At 43.8% G+C, this 20,654-nt stretch overlaps 1 protein-coding gene across 1 annotated transcript in view; it reads right to left on the bottom strand.

The window, feature by feature from the left end:
• Window positions 1-4,673: 4,673 nt before the first annotated feature.
• RHEBL1 (RHEB like 1) overlaps window positions 4,674-20,654 on the bottom strand; it is a 68,175-nt gene continuing 52,194 nt past the window's right edge. The window contains exon 8 of the mRNA XM_030195250.1: window positions 4,674-4,890. Coding sequence (XP_030051110.1) covers window positions 4,879-4,890 — 12 coding nt within the window. The 3' untranslated portion in view covers window positions 4,674-4,878. The remainder of the gene's footprint in view (window positions 4,891-20,654) is intronic.

Genomic DNA, 20,654 nt, shown 5'->3' with positions numbered 1-20,654 from the left:
CTTGTATCCCACATTTTCCCACCTATTTGCAGACTCAATGTGGCTATTCAATCTGTATATTAGTCAACAAAACAACCAACTTTCCAACTTCTGGTCTCCTCTCTCCCCTGCCCTTCCCTCCATCCATGTCCAGCAATTCTCCCCTCTCCCCTGCCCTTCCCTCCATCCATGTCCAGCAAATTCTCCTCTCCTTCATCCATTCATATCCAGCAATTCTCCTCTCTCCCCTGCCCTTCCTTCCATCCATGTCCAGCAATTCTCCTCTCCCCTGCCCTCCACTCCATCCATCCATCCATGTCCAGCATTTTCCTTTCTCCTGCTCTCCTCTACATCCATGTATAGCAATTCTCTCTCCCCTGCCATCCACTCCATCCATCCATGTCCAGCAATTCTCTCTCCCCTGCACCTCCCCTCCATCATCCATATCCAGCAATTCTCCGCTCCCCTGCCCTCCACTCCATCCATCCATGTCCAGCAATTCTCTGCTCCCCTGCCCTCCTCTCCATCCATCCATCCATGTCCAACAATTCTCCTTTCTCCTGCTCTCCTCTACATCCATGTCCAGCAGTTCTCCTCTCTCCCCACCCTTCCCTCCCCTCTATACATCCATGTCCAGCATTTCTTTCTTCCCTGCCCTCCCCTCCGTCCATCCATGTCCAGCAATTCTCCTCTATCCCCTCCTCTCCTCTCCCTGTCCAGCAATTCTCTTCTCTCTCCTCCTCTCCATCCATGTCCAGCAATTCTCTCTCCCCTGCCCTCCACGCCATCCATCCATGTCCAGCAATTCTCCTTTCTCCTGCTCTCCTCTACATCCATGTCCAGCATTTCTCCTCTCTTCCCCACCCTCCCCTCCCCTCCATACATCCATGTCCAGTATTTCTCCTTTCTTCCCTGCCCTCTCCTCCATCCATCCGTGTCCAGCAATTCTCTCTCCCCTGCTCTCCTCTCCACCAATTCTCCTCTCTCCCCTGCCCTCCCCTCCTCTCCATCCATGTCCAGCAATTTTCTCTCTCCCCTGCCCTCCCCTCCTTTCTCCCCTACCCCTCCCTCCCATCCATGTCGAGGCAGCGATTCTCCTCTCCCCCCCCTGCCCTTCCTCCTTCTCCCACTGCCTGCCTGCTTGAGAGTGGGCCCCCGGGCTGTCAGTAATCAGCCAATGCAAGGCCTGGCACCTGCGCTTAGGATCCTTTGCACCCAACACCATGCACTCAGGAAGGCCCTGTTCCGCCCTCTCTGACACGTATGTGTCAGAGGGGCGGTACCAGCAGGGCCTCCATGAGCTGATAGGCTGGAACTAAGGCTGAGTGTACAGGTGCTGGGTCTTGCTTGTACTGACTGCAGAGTGATTGTGGGTCTGGACTCTCAAGCAGGCAGCGAGAGGAAATGGGGACAGTAAATAGGAGGTTAAAAAAAAAAAAGCACTGGACCTAGCTTCCCAGTCCAGCATCTTCCTATTGTAACATAGTAGATGACGGCAGAAAAAGACCTGCACGGTCCATCCAGTCTGCCCAACAAGATAAACTCATATGTGCTACTTTTTGGGTATACTTTACCTTGATTTGTACCTGTCCTTTTCAGGGCACAGACCGTATAAGTCTGCCCAGCGATAGCCCCGCCTCCCAACTACCAGCCCTACCTCCCACCACCGGTTCTGGCACAGACCGTATAAGTCTGCCCAGCACCATCCCCGCCTCCCGCCACTGGCTCTGCCAACCAATCTCGGCTAAGCTCCTTAGGATCCATTCCTTCTGAACAGGATTCCTTTATGTTTATCCCACGCATGTTTGAATTCCGTTACCGTTTTCATTTCCACCACGTCCTGCGGGAGGGCATTCCAAGCATCCACTACTCTCTCTGTGAAAAAAATACAGGCTTTGCATGTACCGCACATGGGAAAATTAGGTTCTTACCTTGGTAATTTTCTTTCCTTTAGTCATAGCAGATGAAGCCGTTACATATGGGCCGTGTCCATCAACCAGCAGGGGGAGACAGAGAGCACTCAACCCCCCATAGTGCCTCACGGCCAGCCAGCTCCACCGCCTCCTCAGTATTTGAAGCCTCCAAAGCAGTATGGCAAACCGCAATGGAAATAACATGAACTTTCCTCACAGCGAACGATGGCCCCTTAACAAGGGCATGAACTCAAAAGGAGGGAATGAACACATCCTCCTGGAGGGAATAAACTCGTCCTCCTTATTGTATAACTGGAGGGGATACACGCAACCTCCTGGAGGGTCACATGAATAGCACTATAACAAAAGTCCAGTGGTTACTGGCAATGATAAAATCATTTGCCCAACACTATTTTGGTAGGTTACCAAACGGCCAGCAGGTTTTAGATCTGCTGCTCTTTATTTTATTGCTGAGTTACCACACTTGTTTGGATTATATATTAACTGTATTAGCTGTACCTAATGGTTAGATAAGGAGGCTGAGAACCAGGGAAGCCAGGGTTCAAATCCTATTGCTGGTCCTTGAGATCTTGCACAGGTCACTTAACCTTCCATTGCCTCAAGTACCAACTTTGACTGTAAGCCATCCAGGGACAGGAAAATACTTAATGTACCTGAATGTAACTTGCATTGAACTACAGTTGAGAATGCTGTGAGCTAAATTCAAATTCAGCATATTGTGAAGTAATACAAAACCTTACAAAAATCACTCAAGATCTATAAAGCAAATCTACTGTACCATAGTAGCACTAACTTCTATGAAAAGGCAGCTCTGTAAACACTGTGCAACAGAACATCACAAAGAAGTAAAAAAAAACAGACAACGCAAATCTTCCCCAAAATCGCACAAACTGCAAAAAGAGTGGAATGAGACAACCAGTGTCCAAAGAAGACCAAATGTTATTCCTCAAAAGAGATGCGCTGACACAGCAACCCAACATGGGCTGTATTTCAATATAAAAAGCCTTTGTCAGGGGTTCTTTGGAGCCAGCAAAACAACTATGAAAAAGATGGTCACATTCAAAATGCACTCAGTAAAAATAATAAAGAGAAAACAAACTGAAACTCTAAATATCCTCAAGTAACTGTGTAATAAAAAGGGTTTTAGAGATTGCTTTTCAACTCTATCTGCCTTGACTAACAAGTGCACTTGGGGTCTGTATTGTTGATTAGAAGTAATTCTGATTAAAATGATTGTTTAACTTTGATTGTGTGAACATAAGTTGGAATGCAGAAGATAAGACACAGCTCTAATTAATTTGGTATGTGAAGAGGAGGATGGTGCTTGTTTTTGACAAGTTCAAACTGGCCACCTGAACTTGGAAACATGTGACCACATTCCCACAGCATGGCTTATTTATCTATTCTCAAGCATTCTGTAATTTTCCTTGGCTCTGAAAATAAGCTTTAACAATAAAAAGGGGGGCTTGTTGCAGCAGAGATTTGAGGCTCATCTGTGGGTGGATACATTGTGCAGAAGACTTGTTCCTGGTCATAAGGAGACTTAGGGCTTTCACTGCAATGGGCCTCCCGGCTGATGAGATAAGGGCCTGAAATTCCTGACCAATGATGTTGTACGTATAATATGTACAGTATATATCTGTCTTATAGCTTTCTTTTAGTTAGACGATTTAATCATTGTATATATCTTCATCATTGTAGATTTTAGCACCTCTAATAAAGGTCTAATTTACCTAATATGAATCCAAAAGAATCCACAGTAATTATTGAGTAGTCTGTGTCAGTGAGACAGGCTGTAAATCCATAGCAGTACAAACTGACAGCATAGTGAAGAGTCCAGTAATAACACCATGTAATAAAAGTTAATTTTAAAGATTGTTTTTCAACTCTGTCTTGACTGACCAGTGCACTTGGGGTCTGTATTGTTGATTAGAAGTAATTCTGTTTAAAAATGATTGTTTAACTTTGATTGTGTGAAAATAAGTTGGAATGCAGAAGATAAGGCACAGCTCTAATTAATTTGGTATGTGAAGAGGAGGATGGTGCTTGTTTTCAGAGTTCAGCCCGGCCACCTGGACTTGGAAAACATGTGACCACATTCCCACAGTATGGCTTGTTTACCTAAACAGAGAAGCATTCTGTAATTTTCCTTAGTTCTAAGACTTATAAAAAGGGGGTCTTGTTGCAGCAGAGTTTTGAGGCTCATCTGTGGGTAGACGTATCGCGTAGAGGACTTGTTCCTGGTCATAAGGAGACTTTGGGCTTTCGCTGCAACGGGCCTCCCAGCTGATGAGATAAGGACCTGAAATTCCTGACCAATGATGTTGTATGTATAGTGTATTATTGCTTCTTTTCCTGATCTAAGAACTCTTAGCATTGCTTAGATGTAGAGACCAGTGATGTAATGATTGTGTATATAGCTAATCATTGTATATATCTTAATCATTGTAGATTTTATCACCTCTAATAAAGGTTTCATTTACCTAATACGAATCCAAAAGAATCCACAGTAATTATTGAGTAGTCTGTGTCAGTGAGACAGGCTGTAAATCCATAGCAGTACACACCAAAATATATGGTCACTGTTGAATAATAAAACACGAGGAAAAGACCTCAAAACACCCAAATGGCATCCTCTACTGGGGTTGTCATAATCATTATTGGTCTACAAAAAAACCTTGTGATAATTTAATTTAATTTATTACTTTCTTTATTACTTTATAAAATCCTTTTTACTTATAAAACATTGTTTTTAAACTTTACATTTCTGTTCAAGGATAGCTCCTGTTTCACAGCACAATAATTCAGCTATGTTCTTGTTTCATACAATTGTATTCATAACATGTGAAACAAGAAAAGTCAAGCACTTAACTGACACCCGATGGTGGCCAGACCCGTTTCACTCAAATGGCTTCTTCAGAGGTTGTGCCTCGACATTAGAACATGAAAGGATAGTTTCATACATTCAGTTGATAACCTGTGGACCATATATAATTTGAAAACATTTAAGAGGGCAAAGTAGAAAAACTGACTTTTCCTTTATGATATTATTCAAGCTTGCAGATCATCTTACTGCTGTTATCACATCAATTGTTTTAGGTTTAACAAGGTCAATAATAAAACATTTCAGTTGCTCAAACTTATGATTATGTTCAATTCAATGATTAACTAAGGTGCTTCACAACAATTTCTTTTCATATTGCTCCAGTGTTCATTGAGTCTTATTTTAAAACTCCTTGTAGTCTTTCCTATATATAATTTACCACGAGGGCAAAGAATTATGTACACTGCATGATCACTATTGCAATTGCTGAAATGTTTTAGATGGTAAACTCTGCCATCATTCGGATTTTTTAAAAAATGTTAACTGTAAGGTTCCAATCACAGTTTTTACATCTTCTGCATTTGAAATGGCCCTGTAACTGTTGATTTTCTTGACTGATGCAAATGGCAAATTTGACAAACTTAGAATCTCTTTCAAATTTTTCCCTGTAAATAGGAAATTTGTAACAATGTCTCCGAGAACATTTTATGAGATTTCATAATATGCCACTGATTATGAATTATATTGGAGATCCTTGGGCCAGCATTGTTGTGCTAATGAATGTAAATGCATTTTGTTTATTGAGTAATTTTCCCAATCTGTTCAATAACCAATCTCTCTCATTGAACTTAGCCCTATGAAATGCCAGGACACCAACCAAGCACCCTAGGGGGCACTGCAGTGAACTTCATAAATTGCTCCCAGGTACATAGCTCCCTTACCTTGTATGCTGAGCCCCCCAACCCCCCCGCCCAAAACCCACTACCCACAACTGTACACCACTACCATAGCCCTTACGGGTGCAGGGGGCACTTAGATGTGGGTACAGTGGGTTTGTGGTGGGTTTTGGAGGGCTTGCTATTTTTTGAGGGTGGGAGGGGGATTAGTGACCACTGGGAGGTCATCCCCGATTCTCTCCAGCGGTCATCTAGTTAGTTTGGGCACCTTTTTGTGCCTTAGTCATAATAAAAACAGGTCCGGGTGAAAACGTCCAAGTGTTCATCAGGGATGTCCTTTTTTTCCATTATAGGTCAAGGACATCCAAGTATTAGGCACTCCCAAGTCCCCCCTTCGCTACGTCTCCGACATGCCCCCTTGAACTTTGCCCGTCCCTGCAACGGAGTGCAGTTGGGGATGTCCAAAATCGGCTTTTGGTTATACAGATTTGGACGTTTCTAAGAGAAGGACGTCCATCTTCTGATTTATGTTGAAAGATGGGCGTCCTTCTGTTTCGAAAATGAGCCCATTAGTCATCTACCTCCCAAACAGATGTCATTTCTTGTGACTCCATAAGAGAACAAGAAGAGGGGAGAAAAGTAAGAAAGAAAATATTATTAGTGCTACACTACAAAACATAGTCTCTTGGAACTAGTTGTTAGAGTTAAGGTCCATCACAGTGAAATCCAATAAGTCTCAAAGAGACCCTTTTAATAAACGTTGCTAAACCCTAATGCACGAAAGTATCTTGCAGTTGTTTTCCTGTTTGAACATGCTAAGCGCGTTACTTAAATTTTTTCTATTTTTTGAAGGGGATGTGGACGGGTTAAACCGTTAGTCGCACACATTAGCGTGTGCTGATTAACATGTCCATAACATGAGATCCCTTACCACCTCCTAAATAGGAGGCGATAAGGGCTCCTGAGTTAAATTTTTTTTTAAGTTGATGCACACAAATACTAATATTAGCATACAGCCTGAAAAAAATAATGGAAAACGGGTTATTTTATACACAATACTAGAAATGGGTTTAGCATGTGGGAAACTCCGACATTATGATGCGCTAAGACCATTTCTTAGCGCACCTTTGCAAAAGGGCCCTAAAGTGACTTCTCAGCTATAAAGGCCCTCAACACCCAAAAAGCCATGTAGCATCATCCTTTATAATTGTGGGCTCCCCTACTCATAGGGAGGACTCAGGTTAATCCACACATAAGTAGGGCTCAGAAAGTGTTGAGGAAGGACACCAGGACACAACTTGTAAGATTGTTCACTCTAAAGGTAGCTCCCATTAGGTCCTATGGCTTTTGGGGAGACCACTGCAGTAAAGTACCAAAGTGGCTAAAAAAAAAAAAAACATTTCAACAACTTTTTTTAATATAAATTTTTATTGATGACAACTTTAGAACACAACAATACAACTTAACAGTTTTCCATTTCAATAATTTTATAAATTTAAAGTAAAATTCTCAGCTGTCAGGTAACATAACAATAGGTCCAGGTAACCAATCCTGCCCCTCCCCCCCCCCCCCCCCCCCGATTTGAGTTGGAGAGACTTGCTCTTAGAAAGGGGACCCAGCCTAGACTCATCACAAACTTGATAGGCTGCTATACTGGAGGAGGACTCCTACTTGTGATAATGAAGAACCGAAAGCTCCAGACCAACCGTTAAAATTTCCACAGTAAAGGTAGGGCTTCTTTTGTGCATGGGGTTGGAAATGGCTGTGCATCGCCTTGCATGCACATTATAATAGTAATTAGCTCATTATAATAGCTTTGCATTCCATTTTCGTTAGCTGCTACCGTGACAGGAAAATGGCTTGGACAACCCTTTTGTGCATGTCCCAGTTTACTACTTGTGTGCTAAATTGGCTAGAACTAGTTTAAAAACCACGTTGCTGGCTCGTTAAGTTTAGTGCATTTGGCCCCAAAGGTCCATCAAGCCCAGCATCCTGGTTTCCAACAGTGGCCAATCCAGGTCTCAAATATCTGGTAAGATCCCCAAAAAGTACAAAACATTTTATGCTGCTTATCCCAAAAACAGAAAAAATCAACGCTGGGCCTTCAGGATGGAGATAAATGTAGTCCTTTTTATTCTGAAAATGACCTGACACGGGCTGTGTTTCTAACCCTTTTGTGCATGTCCCAGTTTACTACTTGTGTGCTAAATCGGCTAGAACTAGTTTAAAAACCACGTTGGTGGCTCGTTAAGTTTAGTGCATTTGGCCCCAAAGGTCCATCAAGTCCAGCATCCTGGTTCCAACAGTGGTCAATCCAGGTCACAAATACCTGGCAAGATCCCCAAAAAGTACAAAACATTTTATGCTGCTTATCCCCAAAACAGAAAAAAGCAACACTGGGCCTTCAGGATGGAGATAAATGTAGTCTTTTTTTATTCTGAAAATGACCTGACACGGGCCGTGTTTCGGTGTACAAACGCCTGCCTCAAGGGTCAAACGTTCTTATAAGTGTAATCACAAAAAGTTGGAAAGAACCAAAACAATCAGGGTATATTGCCCAGAGCGTAGTCACTATCCATGCAATCGTCAACAACCGCTGTCGATGAAAGAAACGCCAATATACTGCTTATCTCAGAAATAGTGGATTTTCCCCAAATCCAATTTAATAATGGGCTATGTCTTTAGGAAGCTGTCCAAACCTTTTTAAAACTCTGCTAAGCTAACCGCCTTTACTACATTCTCTGGCAACGAATTCCAGAGTTGAATTACACGTTGAGTGAAGAAATATTTTCTCTGATTCATTTTAAATTTACTACTTTGTAGCTTCATCGCATGCCCCCTAGTCCTAGTATTTTTGGGAAGTGTTAGCAGACACTTCACGTCTACCCGTTCCACTCCACTCATTATTTTATAGACCTCTATCATATCTCCCCTCAGCAGTCTTTTCTCCAAGCTGAAGAGTCTCTGCCGCTTTAGCCTTTCCTCATAGGGAAGTCATCCCATGCCTTTTATCATTTTTGTCGCCCTTCTCTGCATCTTTTCTAATTCCACTATATCTTTTTTGAGATGAAGCAACCAGAATTGAACACAATATGTGAGGTGCGGTCGCACCATGGAGCGATACAAAGGCATTATGACATCCTCATTCTTGTTTTCAATTCCTTTCCTAATAATACCTAACATTCTATTTGCTTTCTTAGCCGCCGCAGCACACTGAGCAGAAGGTTTCAACGTATCATCAATGACGACACCTAGATCCCTTTTGCTACTCTTCAATTTGTCAAATTGCCCCATTACATCTTCTAAGTTTACAGAGATTTGATTCAGTTTCTCTGACTCATCAGCACTGAATACCATTTTTGGCACTGGTATCTCTCCCACATCTTCCTTGGTGAAGACCGAAGCAAAGAATGAATTTAATCTCTCCGCTATGGCTTTGTCTTCCCTGAGTGCTCCTTTTACCCCTCTGTCATCTAGTGGTTCAACAGATTTTTTTTTTTTTTGCCTGCTTCTTGCTTCTAATTTACCTTAAAAAGTTTGTATTGTGTGTTTTTGCCTCCAATGTAGTCTTCTTTTCAATGTCTCTCTTTGCCTTCCTTATCAGTGCTCTGCATTTGACTTGCCATTCCTTATGCTGTTTCCTATTATTTTCAGTCAGATCCTTCTTCCATTTTCTGAAGGATTTTCTTATAGCTGTAATATAGTTTTCTTCATCTCACTTTTTAACCATGCCAGCTGTTGTTTGTCTTCCGTCCTCCTTTTTTAATACATGGAATATATCTGGCCTGGGCTTCCAGGATGGTATTTTTGAACAGCATCCGCACCTGGTGTACATTTTTGACCTTCGCAGCTGCTCCTCTAAGTTTTGTTTTCACCGTTCTTCTCATTTTATCATAGTCTCCTTTTTGAAAATGAAATGCTTATGTATTTCAATTTCCTGTGTATACTTAGTCCAGAGTTTATATCAAATCTGATCATATTATGATCACTGTTATCAAGCAGCTCCAGCACCATTGCCTCCTGCACCAGATCATGCACTCCACTAAGGACTAGGTCTAGAATTCTTCCTCCTCTTGTTAGCTCCTCTACCAGCTGCTCCATAAAGCAGTCCTTGATTTCATCAAGGAATTTTATCTCCCTGGCATGCCCTGATGTTACATTTACCCAGTCAATATTGGGATAATTGAAATCACCCATTATTATTGTATTTCCCAGTTTGTTAGCCTCCCTAATATCTGATATTTGTTTTTACATTGTCTGTTTTTCCGGTAGTACACTCCTATCACTATCCTTTTCCCATTTACACATGGAATTTCTATCCATAGGGATTCCAAGATGTGTTTTGTGTCCTGCAGAATTTTGAGTGTATTTGATTCAAAGCCCTCCTTAACATATAATGCTAACCCTCCACCAATTTGTCCACCCTATCACTGCGATATAATGTGTACCCTGGTATGCCAGTGTCTCACTAGATATCCTCCTTCTACCAGGTCTCAGAGATGTTTATTATATCTATATTTTCTTTTAGTGTAATATATTTTAACTCTCCCATCTTATTTCTTAGGCTTCTGGCATTTGCATAGATATTTCAAACTATCCCCCCTATTTACTAAGCTGCTCTAGCAGCTACCATGCATTAATGCTGACACAGCCCCTTCACTTTGAATGGACTGTGTCGGCATTGCCACACAACTTAGTAAATAGGGGGGGGGGGGCATGTTTGTTGTTCCTAAATACAAGGAACTGTCTCTCCATGTCCAGTGTACATCTCTGTGTATGTCTAGTAGCGCTATAGAAATGATAAGTAGTAGTAGTAGTAGTAATTTGCAATCTTAAAAATCTGTCTACTTATTTTTTAAAGACACCTGGAGGGGAATAATCGAATGGTGCCGGCCATCTTTATGGGTGGCCATCTCTGGGGCTGGCTCCGTAAGTGGGCGGAGCCAACCGTATTTTCAAGAAAGATGGCTGGCCATCTTTTTCTTTGCTAATACGGTTGGGCCTGGACAAATGTCAGAGATGGCCGGGTTTGAGATGGCTGGCATCGGTTTTCACAGATAATGGAAACTAATGTCGGCAATCTGAAACCCGGCCAAATCCAAGGCATTTGGTCATGGAAGGAGCTAGCATTTGTAGTGCACTGGCCCCCCTCACATGCCAGGACACCAACCGGGCACCCTAGGGGGCACTTCTAAAAAAAAAAATAGCTCCCAGGTGCATAGCTCCCTTACCTTGGGTACTGAGATTCCCAAATCCCCCCAAAACCCACTCCCCACAACTCTACACCACTACCATAGCCCTAAGGGGTAAAGGGGGCACCTATCTTTCTTCTGTCTTTCTTCTGTGTTTGTACAGCGCTGCGTACACTTTGTAGCGCTCTAGAAATGTTAAATAGTAGTAGTATATGTGTGTACAGTGGGTTTTGGGGAGAGGGGGTTGGAGGGCTCCCATTTACCACCACAAGTATAACAGGTAGGGGGGGTGGGCCTGGGTCCACCTGCCTGAAGTGCACTGCACCCACTAAAAACTGCTCCAGGGACTTGCATATTGCTGTCAGGGAGCTGGGTATGACATTTCAGGCTGACATAGAGGCTGGCAAAAAACATTTTTTTTTTGGGTGGGAGGGGGTTGGTGACCACTGGGGGAGTAAGGGGAGGTCATCCCCGATTCCCTCCGGTGGTCATTTGGTCAATTGGGGCTCCTTTTTGAAGCTTGGTCGTGAAAAAAAGGGACCAAGTAAAGCCAGCGAAATGCTCGTTAAGCCCGGCTTTTTTTTTTCATTATCAGATGAAGCCGGCCATCTCGTAACCACGCCCCTGCCCTGCCCCCACACCGCCCCCGTCCCGCCTTCTGTACCCTGCCTTGAAGTTTGGCTGGCTCCGGGATGGAAAGCAGTTGGCGCTGGCCAAAATCGGCTTTCGATTATACCGATTTGGCCGGGTTCAGAAGATGGCCGGCCATCTCCCGATTTGTGTCGGAAGATGGCTGGCGATCACTTTTGAAAATGAGCTGGCTGGTCTATTATGGTCTCTATTGGAACCTCGCTATTGGGATGCCCTATCTTCCCTGTTATGTTAATATCTTTGAAAGATACCTTGTTCCGAACTATGCACTTTTGAGCGACTGTCGGATTTCCCCAGTTTCTAGTTTAAAAACTGCTCTATCTCATTTTTAAATGCTATTGCCAGCAGCCTGGTTCCACCCTGGTTAAGGTGGAGCCCATCATTCTGGAATAGGCTCCCAGTTCCCCAAAATGTTGCCCAGTTTCTAACAAATCTAAAAACCTCCTCCCTGCACCATCGCCTCATCCACACATTGAGACTCCAGCGCTCTGCCTGTCTCTTGAGTCCTGCATATGAAACAGGAAGCAATTCTGAAAATGCCATCCTGGAAGTTCTAGATTTGAGCTTTCTACCTAAGAGCCTAAATTTGGCTTCCAGGACATTCCTCCCACATTTTCCTATGTCATTGGTATCCGAGTAAACCATGACAGCAGACAGAATATGGACCAGTGACGACAACCACACCACAGCAGACAGAATATGGCTCACGTTCAAACCACCCCAACTAGATACAGTAAAGACACTATTGACAAATACGCGCATGCATACCGCCTACTTGACAAATGCCCCAACCACATGATGAAAACCCCACCAGACTGGTTCATCAAGTACCTCACCAAACACATCACATACATGTTTGAAAGAGGTCAATTTCCAACAAAGGCAAGATAGTACTCACACCTATCCCCAAAAACACTACCAGCAAGATCAGCGATATCAAAAATTACAGATCAGTAGTCTCAATACTACTACTGAACAAAACGATGGAAGGTCTAGTAACACAGCAGCTAATGGAATACTTGACAAAATTCTAATTTCTTCATAAATTCCAAGCAGGTTTCAGACCACAACACAGCACCGAAACAGTCAAAACCACCCTGATAACAAAATTCAGAAGCATAATATGCCAAGGACAAAACGTATTACTACTACAATTCGACATGTCAAGTGCATTTGACCTAGTTAGACCACACCACACTAATGACACTGCTCGACAACATAAGAATCAATGGTGCAGTGTCAACATGGTTCAATGGCTTCCTAAAGACCAGATCCTACATTGTAAAGATGTCCAACCAAACATCAGCCTAGTGGATCTCGTGTGTGCAGGGTACCACAGGGATCGCCAACATCACCAAATACTGTTCAATGTAATGATGGCACCACTTGGAAAAAAAAAACTGGAATTAATGGGTTTCAATCCATTTATATATGCAAATGATGTCACCATTTTCATACCTTTCCAAAACAATATCACAAACATATAGGACAAAATAATAAAAAAAAAGATTGGACCTCATGGAAGAATGGGCAATAAATTTCAAACTCAAACTTAACAGAGACAAAACCAAATTCCTAGTACTATCCAGCCCACACAACCCAACATCCTACCAAAATTTCACAATCAACCAACAAACATACCACATCAAAACACAACTCAAAATACTAGGAATCATTCTCAACAAACACCTAACACTGGACAATCAAATATCAGCAGTAACATCAAAATGCTTCAGAACACTATGGAAACTGAGAAGAATAAGAGACTATTTCCCTAGACAATCTTTCCGAATACTGGTCCAATCAACGATACTATCGCAACTAGATTACTGCAATGCAGCATAAGTAGGGTGCAAGGAAAACACACTAAAATTGCTGCAAACGGTCCAAAATACAGCAGCAAAACAGATTTTCAAGTAATTGAAATATGAAAGAGCAACCCCACTGCTTGTAACACTACATTGGCTACCAGTCAAGGCAAGAATATTTTTCAAAGTGAGCACCCTAATTCAAGATACTATTTGGAATGGCACCCGAATATATGCTTAACGTGATTGAACTATCCTCAAGAAATGCCAGCTAAGAAAAGAGAAACTGCCTGCTCCCACATCTACCCAACTGCAAAAATACAATCTACAAAACTATCTACACAGCAGGATTTAGTTACCTGGGTTCCAAATGATGGAACTCAATACCAAACACCATAAGAAGCATCACAAATTTCCTCCCGTTTAGAAAATAAATGAAAACCTATCACTTCAAAAAATTCTACAGCTAATCACAAAGATATTGTCGCCTTCCTTTCAAATCTACTTCTTCAAAAACTATATGAATAAATATCACCAAAACTCTACAACTGAACATAAAAGCTACCACTACCTTTTCCACCTCAAATCTATCTTCAAAAACTCTATGAATAACCACACAAACTATAGATGCCCTCTCCACATTGCACACTATTGTAATTCCACCAAAAAGTAAATTGTAAGCCACTTTGAACCAAAACTTGTTTTTAGATAATAGTGGGATACAAGAATGCATAAATAAATAAATACATACATACTGTTGACCCCTGGGAGGAGATCCAACAGGTATTTATAATAATGGGTTAATTTCACCTTTCCCCTTTCTATAATGTGTATGTATTTATCACAGACTTCTATTTTAGCTATGGTTATGTTAGGTCTCCATTGTTTGAACACATACTGCTGCAATTGCAAATAAACAAAATTTGATCTACCTGAGGCAGGTCATATGGGGACTGTCTCAAGAAGAAATTTATTAAAGAAAATCTGATGCAGACTGCATTTCAGCACCTTGATGGAAGAGGTAGACTTCTACTGTTCAGAGGAGCAATTAGTTCCTTCCAGTCAAGATTCCGAACAGTAATGAATAATGTGGTTTGACAAAAAAAAATTGTTTGTAAATAATTTTTTATTGGAACAACCAAACCAAAACAAGAAAAGCAGCATAAAATATGTTCTAGATATTTTTTTAAGGTATACCTCCCACCCACCTGACAAAAATAGAAAATCCATCAGACCTAGTTGACGCTTACCCAGATCTGAGGATGAGCAATACAGCATACTTGATGTCACATAGCTAACTAAAAAGGCTCCAAATGCTTTGAAATCTTGTCCAACAGCCAGGACGATCCCAGCCTGCCCAATGTCGTTCTAAAATCATAAGTGCATACACCATATTGAGCCATTGGGTGCACATTTAGCTAAAAGGAACAAATAAACCAGTAGGATGTTTTATCTTATTAGGATGAACTGAACTGTGTGTATAATCATCAAACAAAAAAAAATCTGTAGATGCAAAAGCAAGCAGAATCCAAAAATGCATTGAACTTGTAGCTGAACCGCTTGCCAGAACTGTTGTATAAAAGTACAGGCCCCAAACAGAGTGGCCTCTGGCTTGTGAATATTTGAGATATTGACTAGGTTGAGTTAATCCAACTTGAAAGACCACCGAGCAACGTTCATCCTTAATCAACTAAGGCAGTGGTTTTCAACCTTTTTTCCACTGGCAGACCTGCAAGGGGCTGAGAAAGTTTCACAGACCAGGGAGGTGGAAACAAAAAAAAAAAACTTACTTTGGATATTATAATCAGACTTTAATACTTTGCTCAATAAATGATGACTTCGTCCACAGTCTACAGCTACACATCTTAAAGTACGCAAATCATATACTTAAAACAATGTAGGCCTAGGTTTCTTTGTTTATATTTTTCAGTCTTTAGTGCAACATCTGCTGCTCCTTCTCTTTTATCTTCGAGTTGTAATGTGCAAGGCACAAAGCAGCATCAGTTTTAATTCGGTTTCTATAACTTAGTTTTAATGACCAAAACTGCCAAAAAACAGTTTTTCACATGGGCACATTATTGAGAAATGTAACAATTTTACAGGTTGGCACTGAGGCTCAGGTATTCTTTTTTTCATAGAAAGAGAGAAAATATCCGCCAGAAGGCGGAGAACTCTAGACGCCCCATGGACAACAACAAGAAATGAAATAAAAGTGGGAGGGTGACCAAGGATTCCAAAGACTGAAAGGATATATAATAATAAAGATGTTTATTGAGGTGTAAAGACTCGACACAACGTCGTGTTTCGGCCGTTAGGCCTGCATCAGGAGTCTTAATGCCAAATGCCTTTGAGAACTATTTGATGAAGGCAAATCCTCAACAAAAGAAGGTCTTTCGAAAGACCGTTGTGAAGGTGAGCGTGCTTTGTTGTCTCCTCTGACACAACGCTTGTATAGAATGCTGCAATAAACAAAGAAACCTAGGCCTACATTGTTTTAAATATATGATTTGCATAGAAATCCTGAAATGGGCTAAAACGTACATGTGAAGAAACCAATAGTGTTTTAATTATTTCTGAAGTGTATTTCTCCTGTTTGGCCAGCAGATGGTGCATGTTTATGCTTGAAGCTGTTACAGAGGACTGACTTTCTCTTTCTTTTATTTGGCACACAGATAAAGAGTAGTTACTTACCTGTAACAGGTGTTCTCCGAAGAAAGCAGGCAATATATTCTCACATATGGGTGACGTCACGTCGGCCCGGAGGACTTTCTAGCAAAGTCCACATCAAAATCAAAAAATGTCCCCCGTCGCGCGGGCAGATGCAGTGCGCATGCGCGCGTCCGTTTTCCCGCCCGTCGCGCGGGCACATTCCTCAGTTAATTTACAATAATTAGAGGAATACAACTCCAAAGGGGAGGTGGGAGGGTTGTGAGAATATATTGCCTGCTGTCTTCGGAGAACACCTGTTACAGGTAAGTAACTACTCTTTCTCCAAAGACAAGCAGGCCAATATTCTCACATATGGGTATCCCTAGCCCCCAGGCTCACTCAACATAACAAAGAATGGTCAATTGGGTCCCGCAACGGCGAGGACAAAAACAAAATTGACCTAAAACCAAACACAACTAATTGAGAGTGCAGCCTGGAACAGAATAAAAATGGGCCTAGGGGGGTGGAGTTGGATTCTAAACCCCAAACAGACTCTGCAGCACCGACTGCCCAAACCGACTGTCGCGTCGGCTATGCTGCTGAAGGCAGTAATGTGATGTGAATGTGTGGATTGAAGACCACGTCGCAGCTTTGCAAATCTCTTCTATGGTGGCTGACTTTAGATGAGCCAGTGACGCCGCCATGGCTCTAACATTATGAGCCGTGACATGGCCCTCTAAAGTCAGCCCAGCTTGGGCGTAAGAGAAGGAAATGCAATCTGCTAGCCAATTAGAAATGGTGCGTTTTCCGACAGCAACTCCCCTCTTATTGGGATTAAAAGAAATAAACAGATGGGCGGACTGTCTGAAGGGGCATGTCCGCTCCACGTAACAGGCCAGTGCTCTTTTACAGTCCAAAGTGTGCAACTTGCTTTCGCCCGGGCTCATGTGAGGAGGGGGAAAAAATGTTGGCAAGACAATTGACTGGTTCAGATGGAACTCCGACACCACCTTCGGTAGAAACTTTGGTTGCATGCGGAGAACTACTCTGTCATGATGAAAGACAAGGAATGGTGCATGAACTACCAGGGCTTGAAGCTCACTGACCCTACGAGCTGAAGTAACAGCCACCAAGAAAATGACCTTCAAGGTCAAGTACTTCAGATGACAGGAATCCAGTGGCTCGAAAGGAGTTGTCATCAGCTGGGTGAGAACGACATTGAGATCCCATGGCACTGGAGGAGGTTTGACAGGGGGCTTTGACAAAAACAAACCTCTCATGAAATGCATGACTAAAGGCTGTCCAGAGATAGGCAAGCCATCAACATGTGAATGATAAGCACTGATTGCGCTAAGATGAACCTTGACCGAGTTGGTCTTAAGGCCAGACTCGGATAAATGCAGAAGGTACTCAAGCAAGGTCTGTGCAGGACAAGAGAAAGGATCTAGACCATTGCTGTCACACCAGACGGCAAACCTCCTCCATTTAAAAGAGTAACACTTATGTGTGGAATCTTTCCTGGAAGCAAACAGAACTCTGGAGACACCCTCAGAGAGACCAAAGGAAACAACCTCTATGGTCGCAACATCCAGGCCGTGAGAGCTAGAGACCGGAGGTTGGGATGTAGAAACGCCCCCTCGTTCTGAGTAATGAGGGTCGGAAAACAGTCCAATCTCCATGGCTCTTCTGAAGAAAGTTCCAGAAGAAGGGGAAACCATATCTGATGGGGCCAAAAGGGCGCTATCAGAATCATGGTTCCCTGGTCTTGCTTGAGTTTCAGGAGAGTCTTCCCCACTAAGGGGATGGGAGGATACGCATATAGGAGTCCTGTCCCCAAAAAAAGAAGGAAGGCATCCGACGCTAGTCTGCCGTGGGCCTGAAGTCTGGAACAGAATTGAGGAACCTTGTGAGTGTCCTGGGAAGCAAAAAGATCTATCGATGGAGTGCCCCAAACTCGAAAGATCTTTTTGGCAATAGTCATGTTCAAGGACCACTCGTGAGGCCGCATAACTCTGCTCAGCCTGTCGGCCAGACTGTTTACACTGGCTAGATAAATGGCTTGGAGAAACATTCCGTTTTGATATGCCCATAGCCATATCTGCACGGCCTCCTGACACAGAGGACGAGATCCGGTACCCCCTTGCTTGTTGGTGTAATACATTGCCACCTGATTGTCTGTCTGAATGAGAACAATTTTGTTGGCTAGCCGATCTCTGAAGGCCTTCAGGGCGTTCCAGATCGCTCGCAATTCCAGGAGATTGATCTGGAGATGCCTCTCCTGAAGAGACCAAGCTCCTTGAGTGTGAAGCCCATCTACATGCGCTCCCCACCCGAGGAGGGATGCATCCGTCGTCAGCACTTTTTGGGGCTGAGGAATTTGGAATGGGCGTCCCAAGACCAGATTGGATCGAATGGTCCACCAATTGAGGGAGTTGAGAAAATTGATGGACAGCCGGACAACATCCTCTAGATTCCCCGTGGCCTGAAACCACTGAGAAGCTAGGGTCCATTGAGCAGATCTCATGTGTAAACGTGCCATGGGTGTCACATGAACTGTGGAGGCCATGTGGCCAAGCAATCTCAACATCTGCCGAGCTGTGATCTGTTGAGATGCTTGCACTTTGGAAACCAGAGACAGAAGTCTGTCCGCTCTGGGTCCTGGGAGATAAGCACAAGCTGTCTTTGTGCACAACAGAGCTCCTATGAATTCTAATTTCTGAGCTGGGACGAGATGGGACTTGGGATAATTGATGACAAACCCCAGCATCTCTAGCACCTGAATAGTCATCCGCATGGACTGCAAAGTTTCTTGCGGGGAGGTGTTCTTCACCAGCCAATCGTCCAGATAAGGGAACACATGCACTCCCAGTCTGCGTAGCGACGCTGCCACAACTGCCAGGCACTTTGTAAATACCCTGGGTGCAGACGCCAAGCCAAAAGGCAAAACACAGTACTGAAAGTGCTGTGATCCCAGCCGAAATCGCAGATACTTCCTGTGAGTTGGAAGTATCGATATGTGAGTGTAAGCGTCCTTCAAGTCCAGAGAGCATAGCCAATCGTTTTCCTGAATCATGGGAAGAAGGGTGCCCAGGGAAAGCATCCTGAACTTTTCTCGGACCAGGAATTTGTTCAGGGCCCTTAGGTCTAGGATGGGACGCATCCCCCCTGTTTTCTTTTCCACAAGGAAGTACCTGGAATAGAATCCCAGCCCTTCTTGCCCTGGTGGAACGGGCTCGACCGCATTGGCGCTGAGAAGGGCGGAGAGTTCCTCTGCAAGTACCTGCTTGTGGTAGGAGCTGAAAGACTGAGCTCCTGGTGGGCAATTTGGAGGTTCGGAAATCAAATTGAGAGCGTACCCGTACCGGACTATTTGGAGAACCCACCGATCGGAGGTTAAGAGAGGCCACCTTTGGTGAAAAAATTTTAACCTCCCTCCGACCGGCAGATCGTTCGGCACATGTACTTTGATTTCGGCTATGCTCTGCTGGAGCCAGTCAAAAACCCGTCCCTGGTTTTTGCTGGGGAGCTGCAGGGGCCTGCTTCGGTGCCCGCTGCTGACGAGAGCGAGCGGGCTGGGGTCGAGCCTGAACCGGCTGACGGGAATAAGAAGTGTACTTGCGGTTCCTAGAAATGAAAGGAGCACTTCTTCTTCTCTTAAAAAACTTCCTAGCAGTGGAAGTGGTTGCAGAAGGCGCCCGGTGGGAGAGAGAATCCATAGCGTTGTCACGCTGGTAGAGATGATCAATCATCTCTTCTACCTTCTCTCCGAAAAGGTGATCCCCCCGGCATGGGATATCTGCTATCTTCCGCTGAGTTCGTTCCTCCAGGTTAGAGGCACGCAGCCATGAGAGCCTGCGCATCGCTATACCTTGAGCAGAGAAGCGAGATACCACATCGCAAGTGTCAAAAATGCCCCTGGACAGGAACTTGCGACACGCCTTCTGCTGCCTGATCACTTGACGAAAGGGTTCGGCTTTCTCCTCAGGGAGTGTATCTATCAAACTCTCAAGTTGCCTCACAGAGTTTCGCAAATGAATACTCGTGTAGAGTTGGTACGACTGGATCTTGGCAGCGAGCAGACCAGTCTGATACGCCTTTCTTCCAAAAGAGTCCAAAGTTCCAAACTCCCGCCCCGGGGGCGCCGAGGAGAAGTTCCTGGAACTCTTGGCTCTTCTGAGAGCGGAATCCACCACCGCTGAATCATGAGACAATTGAGCCCGCATGAGACTGGGTTCCCCGTGGATCCGGTATTGGGACTCTACTTTTTTGGGGACGGTTGGGCAAGAAAAAAGCTTCTCCCAGTTCCTCAGCATAAGTTCCTTGAGAGTCTCATGAAAAGGAACTGTGGCAGAAGATGAAGGTGGAGATGGATAGTCCAGAACCTCAAGCATTTTGGCTCTGGGCTCATCCACAATTTCCACGGGGAAGGGGATGGCCTCAGACATCTCCCGAACAAAAGATGAAAAAGACAAGCTCTCGGGAGGAGACAGCTGTCTCTGTGGCGAGGGAGTGGAGTCAGATGGAATGCCTTGAGAATCCTCGCCAGAGAACTCCCCATGCACTCCATCATCATCCTCAGATGAGGTATTGTCAGATGGGGCTAAAAGCTCAGACAGAGCCGCCCGGATCTGAGCCTGTCTCGACGAAGAGGCTTGACAGCCTCTATGACGATGCCGAGAAGTTGACGGTCCCTGAGACTCCGGAGAAGCTTCCTGCCCCGA

This window comes from Microcaecilia unicolor, chromosome 3 (genome assembly GCF_901765095.1).
Source record: "Microcaecilia unicolor chromosome 3, aMicUni1.1, whole genome shotgun sequence".
Taxonomy (NCBI): domain Eukaryota; kingdom Metazoa; phylum Chordata; class Amphibia; order Gymnophiona; family Siphonopidae; genus Microcaecilia; species Microcaecilia unicolor.
This window is presented reverse-complemented; position numbering and strand designations above follow the sequence as displayed.